Source organism: Camponotus vicinus, unplaced genomic scaffold, assembly GCF_025532165.1.
Source record: "Camponotus vicinus isolate PSW18456_S1 unplaced genomic scaffold, iyCamVici1.0 SCAF_13, whole genome shotgun sequence".
NCBI lineage: Eukaryota > Metazoa > Arthropoda > Insecta > Hymenoptera > Formicidae > Camponotus > Camponotus vicinus.
The window spans coordinates 4,406,277-4,431,341 of NW_028141949.1; the positions used below are offsets into that span (position 1 = coordinate 4,406,277).

The window sequence follows — 25,065 nt, forward strand, 5'->3', positions numbered from 1 at the left end:
TAATAGTATGTACTCATTTTTGTTTGGAAAATTGCTGCTTTTAACTCACGTGTTTATCACCAGCGATAGTCGTGGTTTATGGTTCTGCAAATTTCTGTTTACAACTGCTGTAATTAATCTACTTTTGCCGTAATAATAGTTCATCATATGATTTCGCGCACTAATAGCAGTACAAACAAATAATTTCAGAAGGAAACCATTTTTATAGCCAATCTCGCTGTACAACCATGCGATGTACACATATCTCACAGAGAATTAACCGATGTTCGCATAATTCATATGCGATTAAATTACACAAGTTGTGCCCGACGGCCATCTTTGCGCCGTAAATGCTACTCGGAGACCGTATCGCGAATAATTTCTCGCTAAATCGCTTTGTCGCATGGGCTAATTACGTCGCGCGCGCGCACACGTGCTGGTGACCGTTCGCACGACCTTGTTCCTGATTTTCGTCCAGGGGCTTTCGATTACCTTCCCCCGGTTCCGCTACGGTAAGCGAGAATGGTAATGGTAACGGTAACGGTAACGTCGCCTCCGCGCTCTGTAACGTATCGGTCGATCTCTATCTCTCTTTCTCTTTCGCCCATCCTCCCCCTCTCTTTCTCTTCGGTTCTCGCATTTGCATAACCCGAATCCGTATCGCCCGATCGTCTGGCACGATTCACAGCCACCGCACGTATATATGCACGTACGCGCCGAAGATTACGGTTGAGATTCCGTACGGTCAACTTGCGTAATTTTCCGGCCGGCAAATTCCGCGTTTACCCTCCGCGTGGAAGAGCTTGCGAAAGTGTAATCTCATGCGAGAATTCAAAGCTTAACGAACTTGAGTCTTGAGTCTTGTATGCGTTGATTTATTTCGATCGATTTATTTCGACTTTCACGAGCTTAAAAATATCATAAAGCAAATATTGCATCTGAGGTCTTTGATATATAAACCCTTGACATAAATTCTATAACATAAACCTTGATATTATTTAACATAATTTATTCACAGAATATATTAAAAAATATAATTAGAGGGAAGAAAAAAGAAAATTTGCAAAAATAAAAATATTATATATTTGTTTATTGCATAAATTATGTAAGATATATCGGTAAAGATAGATTTGTATCTATAGAGAATTTTGCGATAAGTTTTTATGTATAATGGAGAGAAAATGTTGCAATAATCATTACTTCTTCGTCCGCTCCAATAATTAAAAGTTCCCTGTTCGAATTAACATCACGACACTTATTCGATGCAAAATGTTCTACGCGATCTTTTCGCCTGAGCGGATTGTGATTAACGGTGGAGAATTTGTAATGCTATAACAGGGAAGGTAGTGGTCATTTAGCAAGACGTAGCAACTTAAGTGCACTTTGTTAAAAAGCTTTGTTACTATAGATTAATCGAGTGCACTGTATAATTCCGGTCGGCATGGAAAGTTTCTTCACTTTTCAACATTGTTAATTGCAAGCTATACTTTTAACTATTATATATATACTTTGAGTCTTTTATTTTTTCTTAGATTTTTTTATTATTTCTTAAATCTCTTTAATCAAGCTTTGTTTTATTTAATATTTTTGTACAGAATATTTCCCAGAGAAAGCAATAGAAAAAAGATTTTTGATACCTGAAATTAATGGAAATATTTGCAATATAAAATTCGATATCAATCTTTTATTTTCAAAGGACTCATCTATAGGAATGTTTTGATAAATCTGTGGCGCTATGTATCTTGCTACCGAACATGGATTGTTTTTTTTATATTGTTTGATGTTGTTCTTTCCCTATATTTTTGTATCGTATTCCAAGTTTCTATGATATTATTTGGAGCACAAATAGTATATGTGATGGTTGACAATATGCGCCGAGAAAAACGAGCACGTGCGATAAGAGACAAGATTGCGAGGAAAGACGGCTTATATGAATGACATATTGATACAAATTGCAAATTGAAACTACGTCTGCTGACAAGGTATTAGTCGCATAATATTTCAAAGGACCACTCGTACCTTAACATCATATTTCCGTCTCGTTATCTGTTCTCTTTGCCTTTTTTCGCTTCTTCTCTTTTGTCTCCATCTTTTCTTTCCTTTGCCTCGTTTCCGTTAAACTTGATGAAGTTTTCCCGGCAAGTTTCCATCCCATCGTTTCTTTGTCGAGGAGGTAAATCGTTTTCCGCTGCCTGCTTATTACGATTATGATTGTTATTATCAGTCGACACTTTTGAGCTTTTCATAAACCTCATGAAACTTTTGTAGTTGGTGTTAGCGACGTTGAAGAACACGGGAGGCAAAGAAAGAATTTATCTCTAGCCAGTTTGTTTCGCGGACGCGGGGTCGCTCACCGATCTGTTATTAAATTCTACGCCGGGAGAACTTGAGGAGAGCTATGAGAGAATGCGAGGGTGGCATTTAATATGACACCAAATGTATCTTACAAGAGTTTTTATCTCATCTTTATGTCATATATTTCAATTCTATAGAGAACTTTGCAGACTAAAAGTCTCTCTGCTTCAAAATTTATAAAATTTTAAATTTATAAAATTTATCGAACCTTATATTTTTGCTTTGCAAGCAATGAAAATTCTTAACTTCATAAATCGACACATTATTTGTACTTTGCTCGTTAAGATTAAAAGTTATTTATGAATATTGAACAATAATTCCGTCTTTTTCAAAAGTGAGATATTGAGAGAGAAGAATTATTTACTATAATTCTACATTTTATATGAAAATAGAAATTTATGTATATTTATGCTACATTATTTTACTTATTGTAATTTGATCTTGCTATAAATTCACTCGTTAAGATTAATTTTCTCACGCTGGAATATCGAATATCGTAGTAAATGGCTGTTCGAATTTCACGATCGAGAACCCACCCGCGACGATAATCTTCGCTTCGACGATGAAATTCTGTGCACGTACAGCCCCGTTCGACCGAAGCCGACGTCTTAGTCGAGAGTGTATGTACATTAATCTGACAAAGAAGCTGCTTTCCATATTATCGCGATTTATATCGACTGTCTCACGGTGGGGCGTGCGGCTATATTTTCTCACTTAATTCATTTCGCGGGGATGAAGATAAAACTTTGGCGACGAGGAGCTACACCGATTTTCTTCCAGACTAATGACATTAATACCACCTTCCACATCCTGAACTCCTTGTTCCGGCGATCCTTGTTCAGGGATTTTCAGTGGCATATTTCTTCAGTAAAACAGAGAGCGTGTTTTATTAAAAAAATAAATTATTATAGAAAAATATTAACACATAAAAGATATTATAGAAAACCTACCATTATTATAAAGATATTTATTTTATTTTAGTTTACTTCCTCTTTCTTTTTCTCTTTCTCTCTTTCTAATATAAACTTTCATTTATTATAGCAGTTATAATTTCTATAATATTGTAATTATTCTCGTGTTATAAGTTATTTTTTACGTGTTATAATACAGGATACATATAAATAATTTTTAATTTTTAATTAGAATAACTCTCTATTCTCTCTTAATTTTTAAATAATCTTACTTGTACATATTTTTTATTAATTAATTAAATACTTATGATATATATATTAATTTTCTTGACATATTTTTTATATGTGAAACATGTTTCTAAATCTGCCTCTGAGGATTCTTTCTCGAGGAATCTTTTGCGAGAAAACTCTTTCTTGAACATCGTATATAGAGAGAGAGATAGTGAGTAAGAAAGAAAACCGCGGGAAAGGTTCGCGCGCATTTGCATGAAGCTGCCATAAGCGATTTTCCGTCGCTCTTTATATAAGCACTAAATTCAGTATTATGATCGCGCGCGGTCTCGTCCCTCTCCCTTTTCATTTCATTCTGCTAAACAGGACATGTATAATAGCCTGCCGGCAAAAAGTGCGGTACATATAGTATGGAAAGAGAAACTCTCGCTCAGGTATTGCGCGAGTGGACTCGTACGTGACCTTGGAGAATTAATGGTATCCAATGTAACGTCGAAAATTATTTTCGACCATCCAATATCCAATATCGTCGAAAAGAAATATACGAGTGCGCCTCGGTCACCTTCGATCCGTCGACTGTTTATAAAAAGTTAAGCTTTTGGCGTCAAAACCTTTCGTGAAGATATTTGAAATTGATGCGATTGTACGGATGATAACGAGAGTTACATATAATGTAATAATAAATAATATTTAACAATGTGTGAATTTTTTCACACATTCTTTCAACTACCATACATACACTTGCTATTATTGCTATTACTATTAGTTTTAAGATGGCTAATTAATAATTATTAATAGAATACGTGAGATTTAGCTATAATTAAATATAATAGATAGATATAATTAGATATAATTATATATAACAGATATTAATTATGCGAAATCGATTGATGAAAATATTTGATGTTTATTATTGAACTTTATTAATTATGTGATAATAAAATTTTAACGCACAAATTATAATCGTTTTCTTTTTGTAACTACGAAAGTTTTTCCGATGAGATTTTAAGATAATTAAATTTCTACTAAAAGTAAAATTACACTTTTTAATTCGGTCTAACAAGAGCAATTTGACTATATTGATTTTCAATGGCAAGTTTCGTCTAGGAACGATATTAAATTCCTTAATTAATGGCGTAACGGGTGAATAAAATTTGATGTTACAAACAATACAAACAATCCGGAATCAAAGATACACATTATTAAGCTCGCCGGCGTTCAGTTTTCCCACCAAATATCGATACAACGATTTTATCAGAAAAGAATAAAACTATCCAATTCCATTTCAACTTTGATCTTACCCGCAGAAAATTTTTCATCGGAAACTTTTCCAATCTTCTATCAGTATTTTCGTTCCGTTCTTTAATCGGTCACAAGTTTTCTAGTGAACTCAGCCATCACTAGTAATACCCGATTCTTATTTCCGATTGCCATTCTTTTGGCGATATTAATTCTTCAAATTTATTAAGTATATCGAGAGATTCTTATTTAATATATCGAAAATCATTATTAAGGATTTAATTATTAAATTATTAAGGGTTTAATTTTAATAGCAATTGTAATATACGTTTTATAAAAGTAACGTCACGATAATTAAATACCTTTAATATTTTATTAATAGATACCTGTCTATAATAGGACTAAAAATAAAGTTTACATCTTGTTTTTAAATATTGTGTCATATGATGTAATATTTTAATGATAATTTAAAATTTTTAATATTAGGAAAATTTACTAAATATCTTGGGAAAAAAGTTAAAGCTTTTAAAAACAAAAGTGCTAAGAAAAGGAGAGGCAAATCTGTTTCTTTTAGACGATAGAAAAATTCGTAAGACGTTTTAATGGTCTCCAGGAAAGCCGGTGTTCTGATTAAATCGCCTTTCACGAACCAGCCGGTACTACTATTATAAAAGTTGTAACAGCTTTATTACGGCCGCTCGGCTGGAAACGGAAGAATTTTTAATTTCGTAATCGTACAAAGACGATGGCTTTTGAGTTTAAGACTTGAACGAATAATCAGCGTCCTTCTTTGTGGATGTGACATCGCTTCTGTTCCTCAACAAGATTGAATCTTGAATTCAAAAGTTTGATCATTTAGTTTTCTTAAACAGTTATGTCTTAAGTTTCACTATCGATGCGTTTCTTATTTTATTTCTTATCCCGAGACAACATAACGAGAGAGTTTGTTAAATTCCTCATATTTAATGTAAAAGATTTCTATGAATGCAAATCAACTCAACGAGTAATAAATGTAGGAGACGATTGCAATGTCACATGAATTTTTTAATTAGATCGATTTCTAGACATCTCGCGATTCATATTCAGCAAATACGTGCAAGTATCTTTTCTGATAATATTTTAATAATAAATAAAATAAATAAAAATGTGGAGATAGTTAAATATTATAACTGCGATAAAGATTAATAAAAATATATTGATAGATTAAAATTAATAGAGATTGAAGAACACAATACTTCTCGTTATAGTAGATAAAGTGGATGCACGATGTGAAAAGGCGAAATATCGAAGAAGGAAGATCATCTCGAGCATCTCGAAAGATGCTCGGGAAGTAACGCTCGATCCAGATTGCGCAATCTCTCTATTTTGGCTTTCTTATGGCCAGATCTTGGCTTTGTTCCCGAATTGGGAATGTCCTTCAGTCGGCAGCAAAATGGACATCTCTATGACATATATTTACGTCTAATGTTAATAGCGTGAGAGTGAAAAATTATTAGTTATTTCTATCATATTAATCATCAATGTTGAAATAAAAGCGATCGCACGATTCAACATGTTCGTGAAATTTTGTTCGGATTTCCTTCAAAGCTTAAAGAAAACTTTACTTATTTTATTGGCTTCCGACAATGCAATAAATTATATGCCTTGAATTATATGATCATTTCGTTATATGCGAATTCGGGAGATTTCGCGCGCTTTATCGCGCGAATCTCGTCGAACGCTGCCAAAACTCGATAATATTATCACTCGAATTTACGTCCAAATCATGGCACCATTAATTTTTCAATATCATTTGGTAGGACAGCTGAGAAATCCATAAAGAGAGTCTCTGTTTAGTTATTTCGTTTGAACAAACTTCGAAGCATTATCATTTTGCGCAATGGAATGTTTATTGATGTGCTAGATCTATCTTTTGTTTTATTCATTCTTATACTTTATGATTGCTGAATTAATATTGCAATCCATTATGTTAATGAGAAATTTTCATCAATAGTCAAGTTTTATTTTAATCAATAATTTTAATAATTAGTCATTTGAATAGTCTCTTTAAAAGCGTGTTTAATTTAAATTGCAAAAAAATTTGCAATTTAATTGATATAATATATTTTTTTAACGAGTCAACAGACTCGTCATAATGCGACGTATCACAAAAAATAAACGATGTGTCTATTATTCGTTTATTGCATCTGTCCGTTAATGACTTATCTACTCGGTCGCCGCGAATCGTGGCGACTGACTTTACGGAGTTTCTTCTCGCCTTCTCGTTGCGGACAGACAGTTCGGTTCAATAATATGTGCGCTGCGAGATTAATTGGCTTTGCCTCGGACTTAGGACTCGACATATTCGCTTAACTGGCAATGCTAAATATTCCCGCATTTATCGACAACAAACGCGGCGTTATAATTGATCGAGCCTCAATCCGAGCGACTTGATGCAGCTTCATGTCATTTTCTTTGACAAATGACTTACAACAATAATAGCAATAAGAATTTTTATTAAGAAATTTATTTTTAAGGAGAAATTTATTTGTCAAACATTATTAAAAAATATATTTAAAAAATATTATATATTAATTAAATTCTTACTTGTGTTGGTAATTGATAAATCAAAATTGAATAAAAAAGAGTTACATATTTTATATATTTTGAATGTATAAGGAGTTTTTTTATTGTGAAATTTCTGTAAATATATTTTTGCTATTATATATATGTGTGTGTAATAGCTCGTACTTTAATTTAATTCTTAAATTAGAAATAATTAAACTAAATTAACAAGTTAAGCTCAATGCTTTGGAAAGAAAATGCCGAATTTAAGAGACGAAAATCCAATCATCATTTCTTCGAGGATACAAACGATCTTTACTTAATTTAGTTTTTGTGTGCGAATTAGTGTAAATATAAATAACAAAAGTACATCCGCTATAGAATTTTTGAGATAAAGTCTAACGTGTAAAAAATATTGTCGGCTTTTTTCAGTCCGCCGACGTTCAAAACAGCTACGCCGACATCGCGCACGCAATTGAAGCTACAATTGATGCGGGAACAGCTGCAAGAGCAGGAGAGACGACAAGCGGAATTTCGGCAGAGCTTGCAGCAGCAGAGACCAGCTGCCGCACCGCCTAGACCGGTGCCGCCTACATCTTTGCCCACCATCGGCGTGGATGTACCACCGCAAGTATTACAAGTATGTGCTGCTATTGCTCGATTTATAGGATCGATGCTAAATTGCTCGCCCACGAGAATCAAATCAAACGGTATTATGAGATTGCCTTGTACAAGATAATATTGAACATATTAAATTTGCAGCTAGCATTATATTATTGCATGACTATTTGCTTTCTTCATGTGCAAACAATTAAAATTATACAATAATATATACAATACGTATAATATAATATATATAATATAATATATATAACATAATATATATTATATTCTATTAAATATTTTACGTTAATTATATAATTATACATGATGTATTGTTTTTTTAATAATATTTATTGGATGTATTTTGGCCTTCTTTTGTTTGTTTTTTCTTGCTTTCTTTTTTAATATTTTTTTATATTTAATGTTAAGTAAAGCTTTATATCAAAACTAGAGTTTGTGCTAGGCTTCATATTAAGTACCAAAGTCTAGTTTCAAGTCCAATGCCGATAGTCTTCCCGATGGGTAGTATCTTGTTATCCAAGTAGTGGGATGGTCAAGCATCCGGTTACCGTCGTTTGCGTTTCCGTCGCTTAAAGCATTGTGCATATAGATATATGTACAGGAGGACGAGTAAAGATAACGATGCTATATAGTTTCGAGGTTCTTGTAGTTTGCTGTATTGTAGTAAGGCGAGCCGAATTCTCTATAGCGTCGTTAATAGATCTATTCGATACATCGTGTCTATATTGTTAAACCTTTCAGAATAATGTCGGATGGTGAGAGAGGACACGGGAAGAGACGTAAGAGTCGCACGGTTTATCTTGCAATTAGCTCCACGCGCAATATGGTCACTGTGGTCACAAATGTCCGATAGCTGCGATAATATCTTTATCACATAATGTTCTCACGCAAAACAATCTTTAAAGAACTTTGTTTTTTTTAAATATAAAAATTATATATGATATAATTCTAAAAAAATGTTTTAGAATAATAAATCTTATAATAGAATAATTCGGGATAAATTCTTATAATTTTTTATTTTCTGTTTATATACGTTAAAACAGTACTTCTTGATCGTAAATTTTTAATGTTGTCAAAATATGTAATTTAAAGATATATCGCACATTCCATTTGTGATAGTATATCTAAAGTAACATTGCGAATTAATAAACATTAGTTTAAACTCTTTCTTTTTTTAGATCTTTTATTTCGTATTAAAATATCAATCCAATGAAAACAAAACAAGGTCAATCAGAGTGTTTACAATTTCGTCACTTACTTAAATTTTATTTTTAATATATCGACAACACATACACAATTACAATGTGACGCATTTACTAAATAATTTCGGGAATCTGTAGGTGCGCACACTGTTGGAGAACCCGACGCGTTATCACGTGGTGCAGAAGCAGAAGAACCAGGTGCGCCAGTACCTGCACGAGTCGTTTCGCGGAGGCGAGGGTGGCGGCGGCAATGCGGTCCTCGGCGGCAGCGCCGATAGCGAGGGCGGCGGCAGGACGCCGGTCGACTCCGGGCCACCGCCCGTCCCGATGGTGGTGCAAAGTGCACCGCCCGGCCCGCAGCTGCATCACCCGAAGCCGCAGCATCCTCATCTCGCCTCGTACCCGCATGGCCCCGCGCTGCTGCCGCATCACCCCGGTAACCCTACGGTGGTCTCGGTGAGCCCGGACCCCGCCACTACCGGTACCATGTCCCCGGGTCTGTCCAGCGTCGCCACCAGCAACTCTGAGGTAAGTTCACGTGTATGTGTGTGTGTATTATGTGCACAGATTGCATGGTACAGCGCAGTGTTTCTCAAATCAGATAGCATGAAAATATTCAGTTTATTCTTTTTCTCGTTTAGAAATTTAATTGTGTAAATAATAATGTAAACATTAAATATATAAATTATATAAATTAAATTAAATTATATAAATAAGAATTTTTTTAAAGAATTTAGATAAAAGATAAAAATTGATTTACTTGAGATCATTCATTCATTAATTCACTTGAGATTAAATTACTTGAGATCAAGTCAAGTAAAAAATTGAATTGCGATTGGAAAATTGATTTATCTTACGCTGTAGTTGCGACATGTGAGAATGGTTTTTAAAGTTTAGAAATGCGCGAGTGTATTTCTATCGTGATGGTGCATGTTGCATTGAGATGCGAGGAAAGCTATTTTTCTAAGTCGTTCCCGTTCATTTTATCCAATCTAAGTACGATTGAGTTTTCGATTGACGCTAACTGGTCTTATGTAATCCATCGGTTATCCCGCATCGCCGAGCGTGATGGATTTATTCTCTCTCGCTTGTTCAATAATTAATCACGGATGCTTTCAACATCGATTCTTGCGTAATCTCGCGAAATGCGTATGAAAATAATTTCTCGGCGGGACTCTACAATTTGTTGCGGTTTTCTTTAATTCGATTGCCGATTTTCCGCGATATCAAATTCCTCATCGTCGAACGAGGTGCATTTTTTTCCTTTTCTTACAGTCGTCCTAAAAGAATCCGCAAACGCAAGAGATCCGCGCATGCATTTAGCACTATACGAAAGCACGTTTCATGACGCTGCAACATCCAAGTAGAATTCGCGGCACGCACGCGGTGCTAATTGCCGTCTAGGTTTGCAAATCGATCTGATTTGCGTCGCAAAGCAGATCCGTAAACCATCGCGAGGAGGAAACTGGGAAAGTAGGTCCCTGGAAGGCTTCGGTTCGTATTCTCACCACGAATTTAGCACCGTAGCTCTCCGATTACGAACCTTCAGTGACATACCACGGTGTGCACAACATATTATTTTTATATAACGAGCTATTTTTAGCGACGAAATGACGAATGAGAACGCGAGCATCTGCGCATTTATTAAAAACGTTTCCATTTAAAGTATGAAACTTTTTTCTAATATGATTTAATCTATTTATAGAAGTCTAATATTAATATATTATTAATATATAATTATTATTTTTTCAATCCTGTTATATTTTATATTTTCAACATCATATCATTTTTAGTAAAAGAATGTTCACTTTTAAATAATAGTAGGTCAAAAAGTTGAAAATTATTTATTTTATTTAAAAGTTGGAAATTATTTATTTTACTTTTTATATTTCAAACAGCAAAGTCAACGACAAATCAGATATATTAATATTAATATTCGAATAAAAATGAAACTTCGCTCTCTTCCTCTCTCAAAACATCAAATGCTCTCCATCACGGACACGGAGAAAATTTACCGCTAAAATCGGCCCTTTGCTTTTAAACCTTTGCTTGTACATACAACGTAATATTCCGCGGAAAACTTAGAATCAGCAAACTTTAATGCATCAAACGCGCACCGAGAAGGACTTTTGCGTCACATTTTCCAACTTGCTATTGACGTAGAAATTTTTGTCACGATTAATCTGCGCAGCTTTCATCAAAAAGAGTTATAAAACCTTTGACGTTAAGATAATATATATATTCGCAATATCTTTTTTACCCTCTTGTATCGCAAGTTATAAGTAATAATACGTATGAGACTTGTTACGAACATAATACCCGGTATATGATGCGTACGAGAAACGAGTTGGTGGCTCGTTAACTCATCATCTTTACGATCTCGGGGCTCTTAATAAGACGAAATTGTTTTTGGTGACGATGATGTATGTACAAACACACATACATACACATACACGTGGCACACATATGCACACGACATACACAAGCGACTACATATCACGAACGGCCGCCTTTAAATTAATTCTTTGATCCGTCGAACCCGGCTGCAGAAGAGCTCGCGTATACCGGGTGTCTCGAGCAATACTCTCGGCAAATGTTTATACGTATTTTTCTCATTAATCCATGCGCGAATTTCACACTTGCAATTTTTCCCCACGTTGATTAAACTCTTCCGCGTCGCGAACTTCTTGGAAATCGAGAAACGAGTTCAGGCTATATTTGTAGAAGGAAAAAACTCATTCTCTCTCAGAATACAGACACATGGAATAAAGTTGCGATTATTTATGTAGGATATTCACGTTAAAAACGCAGCTCTTGAAGGAAAAGTAATTTATAACGAAGTTATATATGGATAGATACATTTTCTTGCTTCTATAGATTATATTATTATTGATTATATATATTTCTTAAATTAAAAATACATAATATGACAATAATACATATAATTTACTAAACATGAATAACATTTTCGATCTATATATCTCTGTTAATAATTATTATTATTTCAATCCTCTCGTTGACTTTTACTTCTCCCGACTCGCTTTCAAGAGATTTCAACACATACAGACTTAAATCGCAAATAATTCTATTCAATGATGGAAGTCTCGAGAAAATAGCAGCGAGTTAATATTTGCGCTTCTTCAAACAGCTACGGTCCCATTCGTCAGCTGATCCAGTGGCGGCCGGGCCTCCATTTTGAATAATGGATTAGACGCGCTCGTTTCGCGAAACAAAGTAGATATTTGCGGCATTCGTCGACAAGGGACAAAGTGCTTTTAGTCGGATACCTGCCTGCAACAATTTACGCGATGCATCCGTCGGCATATATCTTCGATTATTATGGACGTTCAACGTCGTCGATACTGCCAGGATATCCAATATCTCTAGAGCCCTACAAGATGGAATGAAATATTCTGCTTGGCGGGCGCACGATTACTTTCGACGGGTCTTGTGTACATAGCGCCGCAGAATCGACCAGCTTTATTTTAATGAGGTATTTTCAAAGGAGCTATCATTCGCGTCCACAGCCTTTAATATTGGAGATAACTTTTCCTTTTCTTTATTTAACGTTATTTTAGTGTATTATAATTGTCGGATTTTATTATGATAAACACGCTGCGTATAAAGCATAATCCTCTTTCCATCAGGGAAGGAGTGTACACATCGTAAATCTTGTTGGAAATACGGTATAAATCGAGAGCAAGTGCGGTCGCTTTTACTTTCGGTTCATTCGATTGCGCCATCCAAGACAGATAGCACCGAGCAGCGATTTCTTCTGCTTTGATATTCGGCTCGCATCCGCGAACATGAAGAAATTCTGGTCTCTGTTGAACAGTCATAAAAACAATCGTAAAAGAGACGACGCATTTAGCATCCCTCCATCGCGTTATCTTCGCGCATCTACAATTTTAACGATGCCTCTTGTTTGGGAAAGTATATTTCTGCAAGCATATTCGAGTGGATATTCCCTCGAGATTTTATCGCGTGTGAGGAACGATGATCTTGATGCGTGCGTCGCCAATCTTGTAACCGTTTGAATCCAATTAATCTTCGTTACACGATTCGTGTATCGAGTATGTGCTCGTTATTAATTTCTATCAAGGTTATTTTTGTAAAATTAAAGTTTTACAAACATCTGAAATTTCTTATGACAATGAGAATATTATTTATAGCTTCAATTTCTGCAATATTTACATATAATTGACGGTGCTTCTGGAAATAGAAATTTTTTTTTGTTTTCTTATCCAGTTTTTAATGCTTCTTCAAGCTTAGAATTTCTTAGAATTGTAAAGTCTTGGCAATCGATGCACTATGGTGCAATCGATTGGTCTGATGTTCACAATATATGCAAGTTTTAAGCTCTTAATACATCGTAGTTTGAATGGCTTAGGGTCTTAATATGACTCCGGTATTTGCACCTGTTGCAATGCAGAAATCTCATTTGTACGTTCGCATTTATACATAACAGTTCCCTCTTGATATATATTCAACAGGATTCACTGTCTGAATTTACAGCAAATTGCTAAATTAATTAATTTGTTTTGTTTCATATTAACATATACGGATTTTTATTTTTAAAGACCAAGTTTAAGAAGACAAGAGCAGGGTAAAATAAAAAACATCTATCTATATTAATTAGAGTACAGATTTTAAAGAAAATAACTTCGAAGTTCCTTTCTCTCTCTCCCTTCCCCTCTCTCTCTCTCTCTTTCAAATAAATAAGATCTCTGATGATTAGATTCTTAAAAAGAAATAAAAATTTAATTTTAAATGAATCAAATTATATAAATTTATTTCAAGTGAAACGCTCGATGTTTCATTTCGTCCATTTATTTGGCCGATCGTCGCGCGAAACAGCGAAGCTATTATCAATTTATAGATAAAATATAAATACACATTGCTGGACGTGGAATCGATCGGCATAAATCTTTCATTGCGATCGAAATACATTCTGGTTTCCATAGCGCCAAGCGCATCGTCGACGAAGGCGGCTCGAAACGAAGAATCATAAATTAGCAACGCGGACATTTAGGCTCCGTTATATAATGGATATTTCCTCCCCGTTCGTTTCTCCTCGCGTCCGACAAACTAAATATTCCCTACCGCTATTCCTACCTTCTGCAGTATTTCAGCCGATTGCTTGGGCGACTCTAGTTTAACAAGTTCGATAGATCGCGCTTACCAAATATGAGATCTACTTCTGTAACCAAACCGAATGTATCGTATTTGTAACGTGAGCTCGGAATACGTAATGCCAGGTGAAAGAAAGAATCTAGATCTGCATTCGAATTTTTTTGGTGAACGTCTTGCTGATTTATATTTATCCAATAAAATAGAAATTCACATGTGGAAGAGAGGACGAGAAAGAAAGAGAGAAATATGTGCGATCATTATTTCAATTTTCTTTAAAGTTTATTGTTCTTTGCAAATTACGAGAAATGTGACATAATAAACATTGTTTATTTTATAAATATTGAATATATTGAATATATTGAATATATTGAAAATTTATTATATAGCTTTTGTTATAAAATTATATATAATAATGTTAATAATAATTTTGTTATAAACGTATAAGTTTTTCTATAATACAGTAAATAGCATACACGATATCAATGATATATTTCCAAATTATAGAAAGCAAATACGCGATGTAAATAAGCAAATAAGCTCTTTCGAGATCATATGTTTATATGGTAGAGATAGAGTCGTCGTCATACCTTCTTTAGAAAGGAGTTGCACATGTGTGTTACATGTGACACAATACACACGAACGAACATCACTGTCTATTCGTATAATCTTCCTCTCGACGTCGATAATCAGTATTTGCATTTCACTCTATACTCTTATCAAACTCCACTTTCCAGATTATTCGTAGGTATTTGACTCTTAAACCTCCGCTTCACTTTTGTTATCTCATTTTATCATCTTATTAACATACTTTATTTTACAAAGCATATCTTGATAAGAATAACGACATTACGATATGTATAGAACAAATAGAAGTTTTCGAGATGTTGCAGTTTACAGAATAAAATCTTATTCTTGCGCGATAAGTGACATTTATATATTTGCGTTTACGTTTAAAAAAAGTCTGCGCTTTAATTATGTATAACTGTGCTGAATTTTGTAGATTATTAGCTTCTCTTTGTAGATTTTATATTCTTTGAGTAGACAAAAATTGGAACGTATTTTTTTATCTCTGCCTGAAAATTAGTGACCATATATGATTTGCGCAATATCTCGAACGTAATTACATAAACATACATAAGTATCGTAATAACGCGTTATATAAGACCGTAAAAATTATTGGCACCTGTTAACGCGTTATTATCGCGCTTTCTTTCAATTATCCGCAGCTGAATCCCTTAGGAAATTTTTCAAGAGAAGAATGACAGCAGAGAAATTAATAATCTACTGCATGCACACATATATAATTATTTTGTTGAATATAAATTTACTTATGCTGTTATTCATATAATAACTTATGTCATACAAACGTCATCATCGCCTTGTTTTCAATAACAAGTAAAGAATTTCTAGGCTCGAATCATGAACAATCATGATTCTAAGTAATTCTCACAAGTATCGTTAAATGTATAAGATAGCATATTATATATTAATACTTTGACGTAACCATGAGATATGAAGCTTGTTAGATCATTATCGTTGTCTGTTTAATATTTAATGTATATATCATATATCTATAGTTACAAAATGTCACATATCGCGTTTTTATTCATTAAATTAATTGAAATCTAAGGAATAATTTCTGAAATCTAAGTAATAATAATTTCAATTCAATTATTTTTTTTTATTTTAAACATTTTTTTTTAATTTTAAACATTAATTTTAAACATTTTTTTTTTAATTTTAAACATTATTTCTTTTTTTAATTTTAAACATTAATTTTAAACATTATTCTAAAAAAAGGTCAATGAAAATTTAAATGTAATTAGTAGTACGTAGTTAATCGTAGTAATTCCTCAAATGTCGCAAAAAACTAAAAATAGAAAAAAATTTGCGTCTTCGACAAATCATTTTTATCGTTTCGATAAAATCGATAAAATCAAAGTTCGCCGTTCACTTTTTTTTCGTATACAAGCTTTATTTGCATAAAAGAAGGAAAACACCGTGGAAATTTACTTCGACGACACGAATAAAATTTCTAAAACGATCGATTCGATTCGCGATACGCGACTGACGGCAACCTGTTGCGACGGCCGTCGGCGGTCGAGTGAGCGGCGAGCGCGTGGCGCGCAAACCGAGCGCGGCCGAGCTACGGCGGAAACGGCCGAGGGGCTCGACGCGCGAACGAAGCGCTGCCGGGCGGGCTGGCTCGAGGTTCTTTCAGAGCACGAGTTCGTCGTCGCGTCGCGAGGTGTGTGTTGTTTGTTGCTCCTGGTGGGCGCGCAATCGTGCGCGCCGCCGTCCTATTGTCCCCGTGAGAGGTGTGCGTTTCGCGCGATTGTTGACCAGTCGGCCATTTAGCTCCGTCTATGTACGTCGTGACTCACACGCGTCGCGAAGCGAGCGAGTTTACGCGGCCTTCGAAGCGCGCGCGCTCTCGCCCCGCGCGTCTCGCTCTCGCTCGCTATCGATTGATCGATACGAACGCACGGGTTGCGCAGGGTGCCGTGCTTGGCGACGACGCGCACGTCGCCGGTAGCCGGCGTTCGCCAACGATAAGATTCGCGAGGAATTTTGCAGCCCGATCGGAGTGCGTCATTTTTCCCGCGACCCCTCTCTCTCTTTTTCGTCGGGGGATTTAACTCGACTCCTGGATTGTGTGTCTGTGTTTTGTGCGAGAGGAACGCGAATTATCGCGAGCGATTACATTCCAACGCCGTGAGGTCGCGTCGTCAAGGACATCCCGTGCTTTCGTTCCAGACTCTTTTATGATTGCGCGCCCGGAAATTAGGAGGTAATAAACTGTCGATCTTTTTTATCGCCAACTTGGTTAATGGACCGCTAATAAAGCGTCGAGTCTGCGATCGTAATTGTCAGAGGAGGATGTGAAATCGATCGCGTCAGAGGAAATTCGACGAATATAAACTTCGGACTTCGCTCTTGGAGCCTGTAATGTCGATTAAAAAGGACAGGTGAAAGCATTACAAGGCGTCGTGACAAAATTTCACGGGAAATTTATTCGTTTTCAATACGATCGCGAAGTTGCACAAGGCACATCGACAGGTACAAAAATTCGATTCACATCGAAGACACGTATCGTAAGAGCGCGAAACGTGACAGCCTTGGGAACGTTGGACAACCGCACCGATAGATTCAATCGATAGAGATTCTTGCCGTTTCCAACACAACGCAAGGATTTCCTCGAGAGTTTTCCTCGCGTGACCTCGCATCTTGTCCTTGCCAACTCATCGAAGTATAACCGGAGCCGGTAGCGGACAATTCCGAATATATACATATGTCTCATTGTAAACTTTCCGTAAACGATTCCGCGAAACGAACAAGGATCTATCGGCTTCAAAATTTTTATAATTCGAACAGTCTCTATAAAAATCGGGGAGACGTATTAAAAAATTTGCACAATTTATAATCGAATTATCGAGGTATAATTAAGTTGTGTATTTTTCTTCTTTTATTTATACCATAAAATATATTAATCGTTACAACTGCCAAATATACTTGAATCATGCTCGAAGCTCATTGGAAAAAAACAGACAACACTCAATGATCTCAAATGTTCCTGTAGTTACTCAACTCCGATTACGATTCTCTTGGAATTCTTCACTTATCTCCTCGTTTTAAAACGTCACGGTAGAAAAGAACGACGCTTCAGATTTAGGTTATCCGTATCATAGGAGAGTATATCGCTCTCGGAGGAACGAGTCGTGGATCGAGAGGCGCGTGTTATCTGGTGGCCGCGACCTTGAGCCGGAGCTCTTGAGCTGGCAGGTGAAACGCAGTGGGAATCGATAAACGCGCAAAGCGGGCGAACGATCGAGGAAAATGCACTTCTCCCTGTCGTCGTCGGCGCGGCCGTGTCGCCCATCCTGACGACGAAAGTGCCATCGATCGACCCAATTGCGATTGTCCCTCGCACGAGGCAGGCGCCTGGAGCAACGAAAGGAGACGCCGTCCGATGCGAGTGACGTCACGCCCGGAGAGGAACGCATGGAATGAGAAGAAACGAGAAATTCAAGCAGATACGACAACGATACGGTTTTGTTATCTAATTGCCGGCGCGCTGATTAGGCAAGCGTCTCGAGAGCGTTGTAGTGACGTGCTGACAATCGCAGAGAGAGAAGAAGGCACCGTCTTGGAACGCCACGTTTGGAGGTGGTCGCTTGCGACTAGAAAAGTTGCATGACGGATTAAAAACGGAGCAATATTTCGGAGCAATTTCTCAGTATTCTCAATATTTTTTATGTTCGATTGTTGACAGTGAACGTATGTCCATCGAAAAGGAGAAATATAATCAATGGAAGCATCGTTAAAGGGTGACAACAGTGTCAAACTCGTCGATTGTAGAAGAGGAATTAAAGAAATTAATTGACAATTCTGAAAAATTGGATATCTTGCAAGCTACTTCGACGATATTGTAATCTGATCGCTGATAATGGTAGGATTAAATGAGTGTCTTTCAAGATACTTGCGATTATCACTGAAACGAAATGACATTGCGTGTTGACCGCAATAGAAGCATTATTTATTGATCGTCCATACTTTTTAAAGATCTTCCGAAATTCTAGTTTACCATATTTTTTCTTGCATCGAGTGATCGTGCGGAAATCTCTTTCATAACTATCGAATATTCAAATTCGATGCTTCGGGGGATTCTTCCTCGTGTGAGACGATTCACGCTGCATCGGAGTTTAATTTAGTATTTAAATCGATTAAAACAGCGATGGACTATTTCGGGGCGATTGCCTGGGTGTGCTCGCTCGATTGATCGGAATCGGAGATCGACCGGCGAATATCGTGCGCCAGCAACATCCCCTGGAGCTGGTGTATCGATAATACTCGGAAAGAAATCGACTGAAAGGAAGTGACAGCTTTGCGAGCAGCACGTGTCGTCGCTGCATCATGCCGGTGTTTAACATTATCACGCGGAGATATAAGGTGAGTCAAGTGAATTAGAAATTATCTCGTTTCGCAAATATATTAATCTCGGAGATAATCAACTATCGGTCTTGTATTTTCGGCCATCCAACCTTGGTCGTGACGATATAGATAAATATCTCATTTTTAGATTACGCGATCGACGAACAAAAACGAAGTACGGCAGCACTTGCGGAAAACATTTGTTTTAGACGATCTTTTTCTTCTCATTGATTTTTTTTTAATAATCACGCCAAGGCTGAAAAATTCATAAAATTCATAAAAAATCATAAAAATGACTGTTGAGTTGAATATTGAATATCTAGAGGTAGGAAGCTTTCAAGGTAATATTCAAGACAGGAGACGCGAATGGTACTAATATAAATATCATTTAACTTTCATTTTTAACTTTCATTTTAACTGATGTATGTTATTTGTTCTCTTTATCTGTTTGAAAGCGATCAATCCGGCGTGCACATTACCGGTTTAAGTGCCACGTTGAAAACTACATTTTGCCTTAATCGGGTCGTAACTTTCGTTTTCATTCGACGACGATGCATGCACTTGGAGCATGCCATCATTATCGTGCAAGCAACGCGGAGAGTTAACAGGTTGTTTCAACTATGCGCGATAATCACACTGCGTTCTCCACGTTTCGAGATTTTTATTCGAGCGACAACGTCGAGAGAATTTTTCTTTCAATGTGATCTCGATTTCGTGTTTTCTCATATTCAATGATAAGATACAGTATCGCAGATAAACATATCTCTTTTCGTTACAAAGATTATTAATGCTTTACAGCTTTTTCAATCAACTTTAATTAATTATGTGTTTATTTTTAACGTCTGACAGCAACAGAATATCGTATATCTTTACATTATTTTGCATGTAAAATAAATTGAATATTTTATTTATATTTATAGATAAAAGCTCGAATATATTGTAGTAGCTATTATAGACAAGAATAATAGTAGGCGAACACATGACGTTATAGTTTGACGTATTTCTTTTGCTTTGAGACAAATGTTGTGTGTATATGTAATTGAAAAATGTATTCGATAACTTAAAAATGAGCTTAAATTGGCTTTTTATTCCATAATTATATTTTAAAAATTTCATTCATATAAATAAAATATTTAATAATTATTATATTTTAAAAATTTATTCATATTTATATTTTAAAAATTACGTTGCAATAATTTACATATGTTTTAATTTGCGAAAAATACATATTGAGAATTTCCTTTTCTACAAATTTTGTTGTGAATAATTTTGCATGAAATGTTATAATTTATACTAATTTTTTAAAATAATTAAATACTAATGCAAGTCGATTTTTGCAAGTATTCGAACTTCAGATATGATGAAGTTCAGGTTTGCGCTTGACAAACAATTATCAGCGGTCTGTTTATATTTCGATCGAATGACAGGTGTAGTTGATTGGTAGATTAATCGTTTTATCAATGGCATGTTTCGACACGCCAATCTACGAGACGTCACGTATATCTTTCTCCTATCTATACGAATTGTCACGTATATAATACTGATAATCTGTCAGCCGAACATTCTTTTCAATTTATGTTTCGACATGTAAGTACAGTGATTGAAATTGTCAATTTAGAGAAAATAACATTGCGAGATTTGAGACGTCGTAAAATACAAAAATGTTTGACACGTCATTACGACTACAAGATTTGCTTCCAGCAATTTAAAAAAAATATATAATACATATTCATACACACACACACATATATACGCATATCATTCTTTAATGATACAAGCTTTTTCATAATAAAAATGTCGATAATCACACGTAGTTTTATAGATAAACCTTGATATTATTGTTTTAATTTATCATGTTTATTAATTATTATATATTTAACGATTCAGAAACAATGAAAATACACAGTTCTCTCGTGTATTTCCGCTCGAAAATAATCGCACGCACACTTACGGATTAATAACCTACATCCGGCCTGTCTCGCGATGGGAATTCATGAATCGCCGTAGAATGAATCGTCGTCGGATCCCGACGATTTGATGGAGAGGAAATTCCAACGCGTGATATCGGAAGCGCGTGAGAAAGAGAGAAAGAGAAAAAAGATGCGTTCCCTTTCGGGTACACCGGATACGAGCTGGTCGGCCATTGCGTTCACGTAATCCGCATCCGATGAACATCGTAACGATACGCTGCGATCAGGATAATGATATAACGCACGCGAAATCCTCGAAACGGTCTCCGAACTGACATAACATTAGAAACGTCGCGCGCACACACACGTTCATTCCATGAAGAAGACGTGATGTTACACGTGTCCTCAAATAAAGCGTCGACGATGTAGCCTCGTTATGTAACGCTGCGCGATAATCATGATAATTAGGTTGACGCTTCGAGATAAAAAGGTAGCGTTCTGTGTACTTGCGGATGTGCGTTCGCGTATACGCGATGATAAGTACGTATCTCGCATAATTCTCAATGATAATTTTTTCCAGATATATAGGTACAAAGTATCATTATTCCGTCGAGAGCGCAGATATAAAAGATTAAAACATTAAAAAATTATCCGCCATTAAAAATTTATTCTTATGAATGTATAATAAGATGTATTGCACTTCGTTTAACTCTAATTGGGTTTTTTTTTTTTGAAACGTTATCTGTATTTGAGGTTTGATTGCAGAGATGTTAAAAATAAAACGTGAAAATTAAGAGCTATCCACAAGAGTAGATATTTATAATTAAGGTAAAATTTTAAATTCGAGGAGAAGAAAAAATTGCGTCGCGCATGCGATATATTTATGTCATTTTTGAGACAATTTACAACGATGCTACGCGATACAGTTGTAAACGTACGAACAAGACGTTGCAATTCGAGTTCGCTTCTGCTTCACGGACGAGCCGGCAGTATCAAATGTCAAATTATGCGTAATTTCGCTCATTGCAGCGTGCGCGGCGCACACGCGACATTCAAGAATGAGGCCTCGCCTTGAGGTATCACTTGGTACTTGGTGCGAGTTGCTTGTGGATGTACATTACGAACCGAGTATCCCTCCTCCGACAATAACTCTTTAGGGTGGCAATAAAAACGTGACCTGGAAAGAAATGAGACCCGTGATACTCGAATTCTCTTGTATCGCGCGTCAACCAGATTACGCGATCGCGTTTTGCATAAACGCATTTTATTGTGCTTTTTATATGTATAGATAGGAAAATAAAATTTTCTATCGCGCTCTTGCATACGATAGAAAATTAAACAGGTTGTTCGCTACCTGCAATAGATTCGATCTATGAACATTTTTAATATTTTATATTTATTACCACATATGTGTGTGAATGTTTTTTTAAATTCGATATACAGGGTGTTTCTTAATAAGTGCGAAAAATTTTAGGAGATGATTCTTTGTCGAAAATTAAGAGAGGTTTTTCATATAAACATATACTCCTACATCCCTCCCTGTGGAGTTACATTCCTCCAAAAATGGGAGTAAAAATTAGGTTTTTATTTTTTTTCTCAAATTTGGAACAAGTTAAAGAAATGAAATGAGATGGATATTTTCTACTAGTACAAAGGTTATTTATTAATATTTTTTGCATCTCTTAAAATTTTTCGCACTTATTAAGAAACACCCTGTATAAAGATTCATTATATAGTTTTGCAATATTTCTAGAAGCACCAGTAATGACTTTTAAAATCTCCTTAATAAATTTCTAATCGCGGCAATTCTATTTATATCCTTGTTTTTACTCAACAATATGTTACATGCAATAATAAATTGCTAAGCATTCCTCGTAATACTTTATAATGAATAAAATTTTCATAATTCCATAAGCAGAGATAAAAATATCCGAATAACAATGCAGAGTGCCAAGGAGAATAAGTATAAAGTAAGTGGTGTAGCGGCGAAATACGAGATGCTTGCAACGGCGATGTCGTAATATCGTGCGAGGAAATATACGGCGGAGATTAATCAAAGCGGTAGATTCCTGAAAGTGCGAACGGTATAATGTTCCCGCCGCGCGAAGGAGCACAGATAGCCGGTAATGTTTCCACATTTGTACCGGCAATCTTGCTGATACCGTCTATCTGCGTGCTTATACGAGCCCGTGCGGTAACGCGCTCCCGTAACGTTGATGTAACGTGGCTGCGCGATTGATATTCGGAATTAACGCGAGCATTTATGGCTGAAGAAGGCGCTTTGACGATGACGATGACGGATTATGGAAATTACGCGGAATCGATTCGATAGCGACGAACCGGGGTAATATTACGCCGGACATAGTGAAATGTATCGCACTAACATATTGTGCTCCAAGATTGATGACTAGTAAATTTCGACGCATTTCTCACGTTGCACCTCTCATAATTCGAGAGCGCACGGCCCCGTCCGTCACGAAGAAATCTTAGAGTAGCATAAAAATTTTCTATTCTTATTTTTTACCATACGCTGAATTTTATTCAAAAATTTTACGATATGAATACACCAAAAAAATCTTGATTATATCCGATAACAAGATTAAGATATTTCCCTACCAAGCCGATATTATCCTGTTTTTTTATTCTTTAAAATTTCTGCGTTAATATTAAATCCTGTCGTCACGTGCCTTGATTTCGACAAAAGACGCATTACGGAATGCGGACGAGACGATCTTGCGAGATAAATCCAGATGCGGGGGAGGCCGGTCGTTGGCGCGTATCCATCTTGGAGGCAGTGTAGATAACCGGGAATGCTCCTAATTTGCAATGTTAACCTTACTGATATGCCGCTCAACTCCAAGGTCACGCATAACGCGACCACCGTCTATCTTATTTAACATAACCGCCGGCTTGGTTATGTAAAATTATGCTGAGATAAAGTAAGGAGTAACTTTTATGCCCCGCGCTCGTTTTCATCTCGAAATCGCATCGAACGTCGAAACGAGCGGATTTTTACGACCGCAACAGAGGAAAAAAGATATACTTGACGGGTATACTAACTGTTGTTGCTACGGGATGAAATATCGTTCACTGTATTGCCTTATCACGGGAAACCTTACCGGCCCTTATTTCGTAATAAAGGTCAGCGTTATGCCTCGTTTTTGATACCGTCATCACTATATTTTAAGATGCCTATGTGAGATAGTAGTCCTGCCATCGTTGTAATTCTGTCCTGCTAGTGGCTTTAAAAATTTAGACAATATCCTGATGCAGGCGTATTTCTGAGGAAATAGCGGCGTAAGTCGGTAAAACAAAAATTTATAGCGGCTTATAACACATTTTTCTCTTTATAGAGAACGTAAAAACACTGCAAAATGGCTGGATTTTACACACATTAGATACTTTGTAAATTTTCTTTGAAAAGCACATGCACGTAAAATACTATTTTATCCAGGTATTCGTTCGTTCTTTTAAAACACTTTTAACATTTATTTTTCTAACGTGTTCGTTTAAAGGAGAAAGAAAGAATGGATTGTGAAAAGTGTGATTCGGTAAACGCGAGGCACATTTCGAAGGATAACGCGTTTTCACTCGCGCCTTAAGGGCTCCATCCAGTTGTTTATCCATGCACCTGCGTTACTCGGAGATGCGCGAAATCGAGGTATCGCGTGCCGCTAATGCGTTGCAATATTTCAGAAACGCCCCCGAGAATTCAAAACCCCCCGCTTGAAGGCGAGACGTCGCAAACGGAGAGAAGAAATGCATTTCACGGAGATGTAATTATAGTGACTGCGGCCTTGCCAATGCAGCTGCCAATTCGTCGTGGGCGTCGAATATTGTGTATTGTTCATTGCCAACGTGACTCGTCGCTTATTACTTAATGTTACACACCAATGAGCGCTGATTACGATTTGCTGAGTGAAATTTTCATCGTGCATTATACATGTGTCATTAAGCGCTTAGCGCTTCGGCTTGACACAGATTTATGCTCTCTCTAGTTTAAC

The 25,065-nt window shown here is 36.1% G+C and overlaps 2 protein-coding genes across 9 annotated transcripts in view; one reads left to right on the forward strand and one right to left on the reverse strand.

The window, feature by feature from the left end:
- Positions 1-15,887, reverse strand: part of Ctsl4 (Cathepsin L4) — a 34,531-nt gene extending 18,644 nt beyond the window's left edge. The window contains exon 1 of one of the 2 annotated variants that reach the window (XM_083087649.1): positions 14,806-15,887. In XM_083087649.1, the coding sequence (XP_082943775.1) occupies positions 14,806-14,829 (24 nt within the window). In that variant the 5' untranslated portion in view covers positions 14,830-15,887. Of the gene's footprint in view, positions 1-49; positions 141-14,805 lie in introns of those variants that run through there. The other variant, XM_083087650.1, reaches the window with a different exon arrangement.
- The window catches only part of Mitf (transcription factor Mitf), a 99,277-nt gene that overhangs the window by 43,046 nt on the left and 31,166 nt on the right, over positions 1-25,065 (forward strand). For all 7 annotated transcript variants that reach the window (XR_014436522.1, XM_083087625.1, XM_083087623.1 and 4 more), the window contains 2 exons: positions 7,692-7,899; positions 9,224-9,613. Coding sequence is in view for 6 of the 7 variants with exons in the window: in XM_083087625.1 (XP_082943751.1) it covers positions 7,692-7,899; positions 9,224-9,613 (598 nt within the window). In the remaining variant the exon portion in view is untranslated. The remainder of the gene's footprint in view (positions 1-7,691; positions 7,900-9,223; positions 9,614-25,065) is intronic.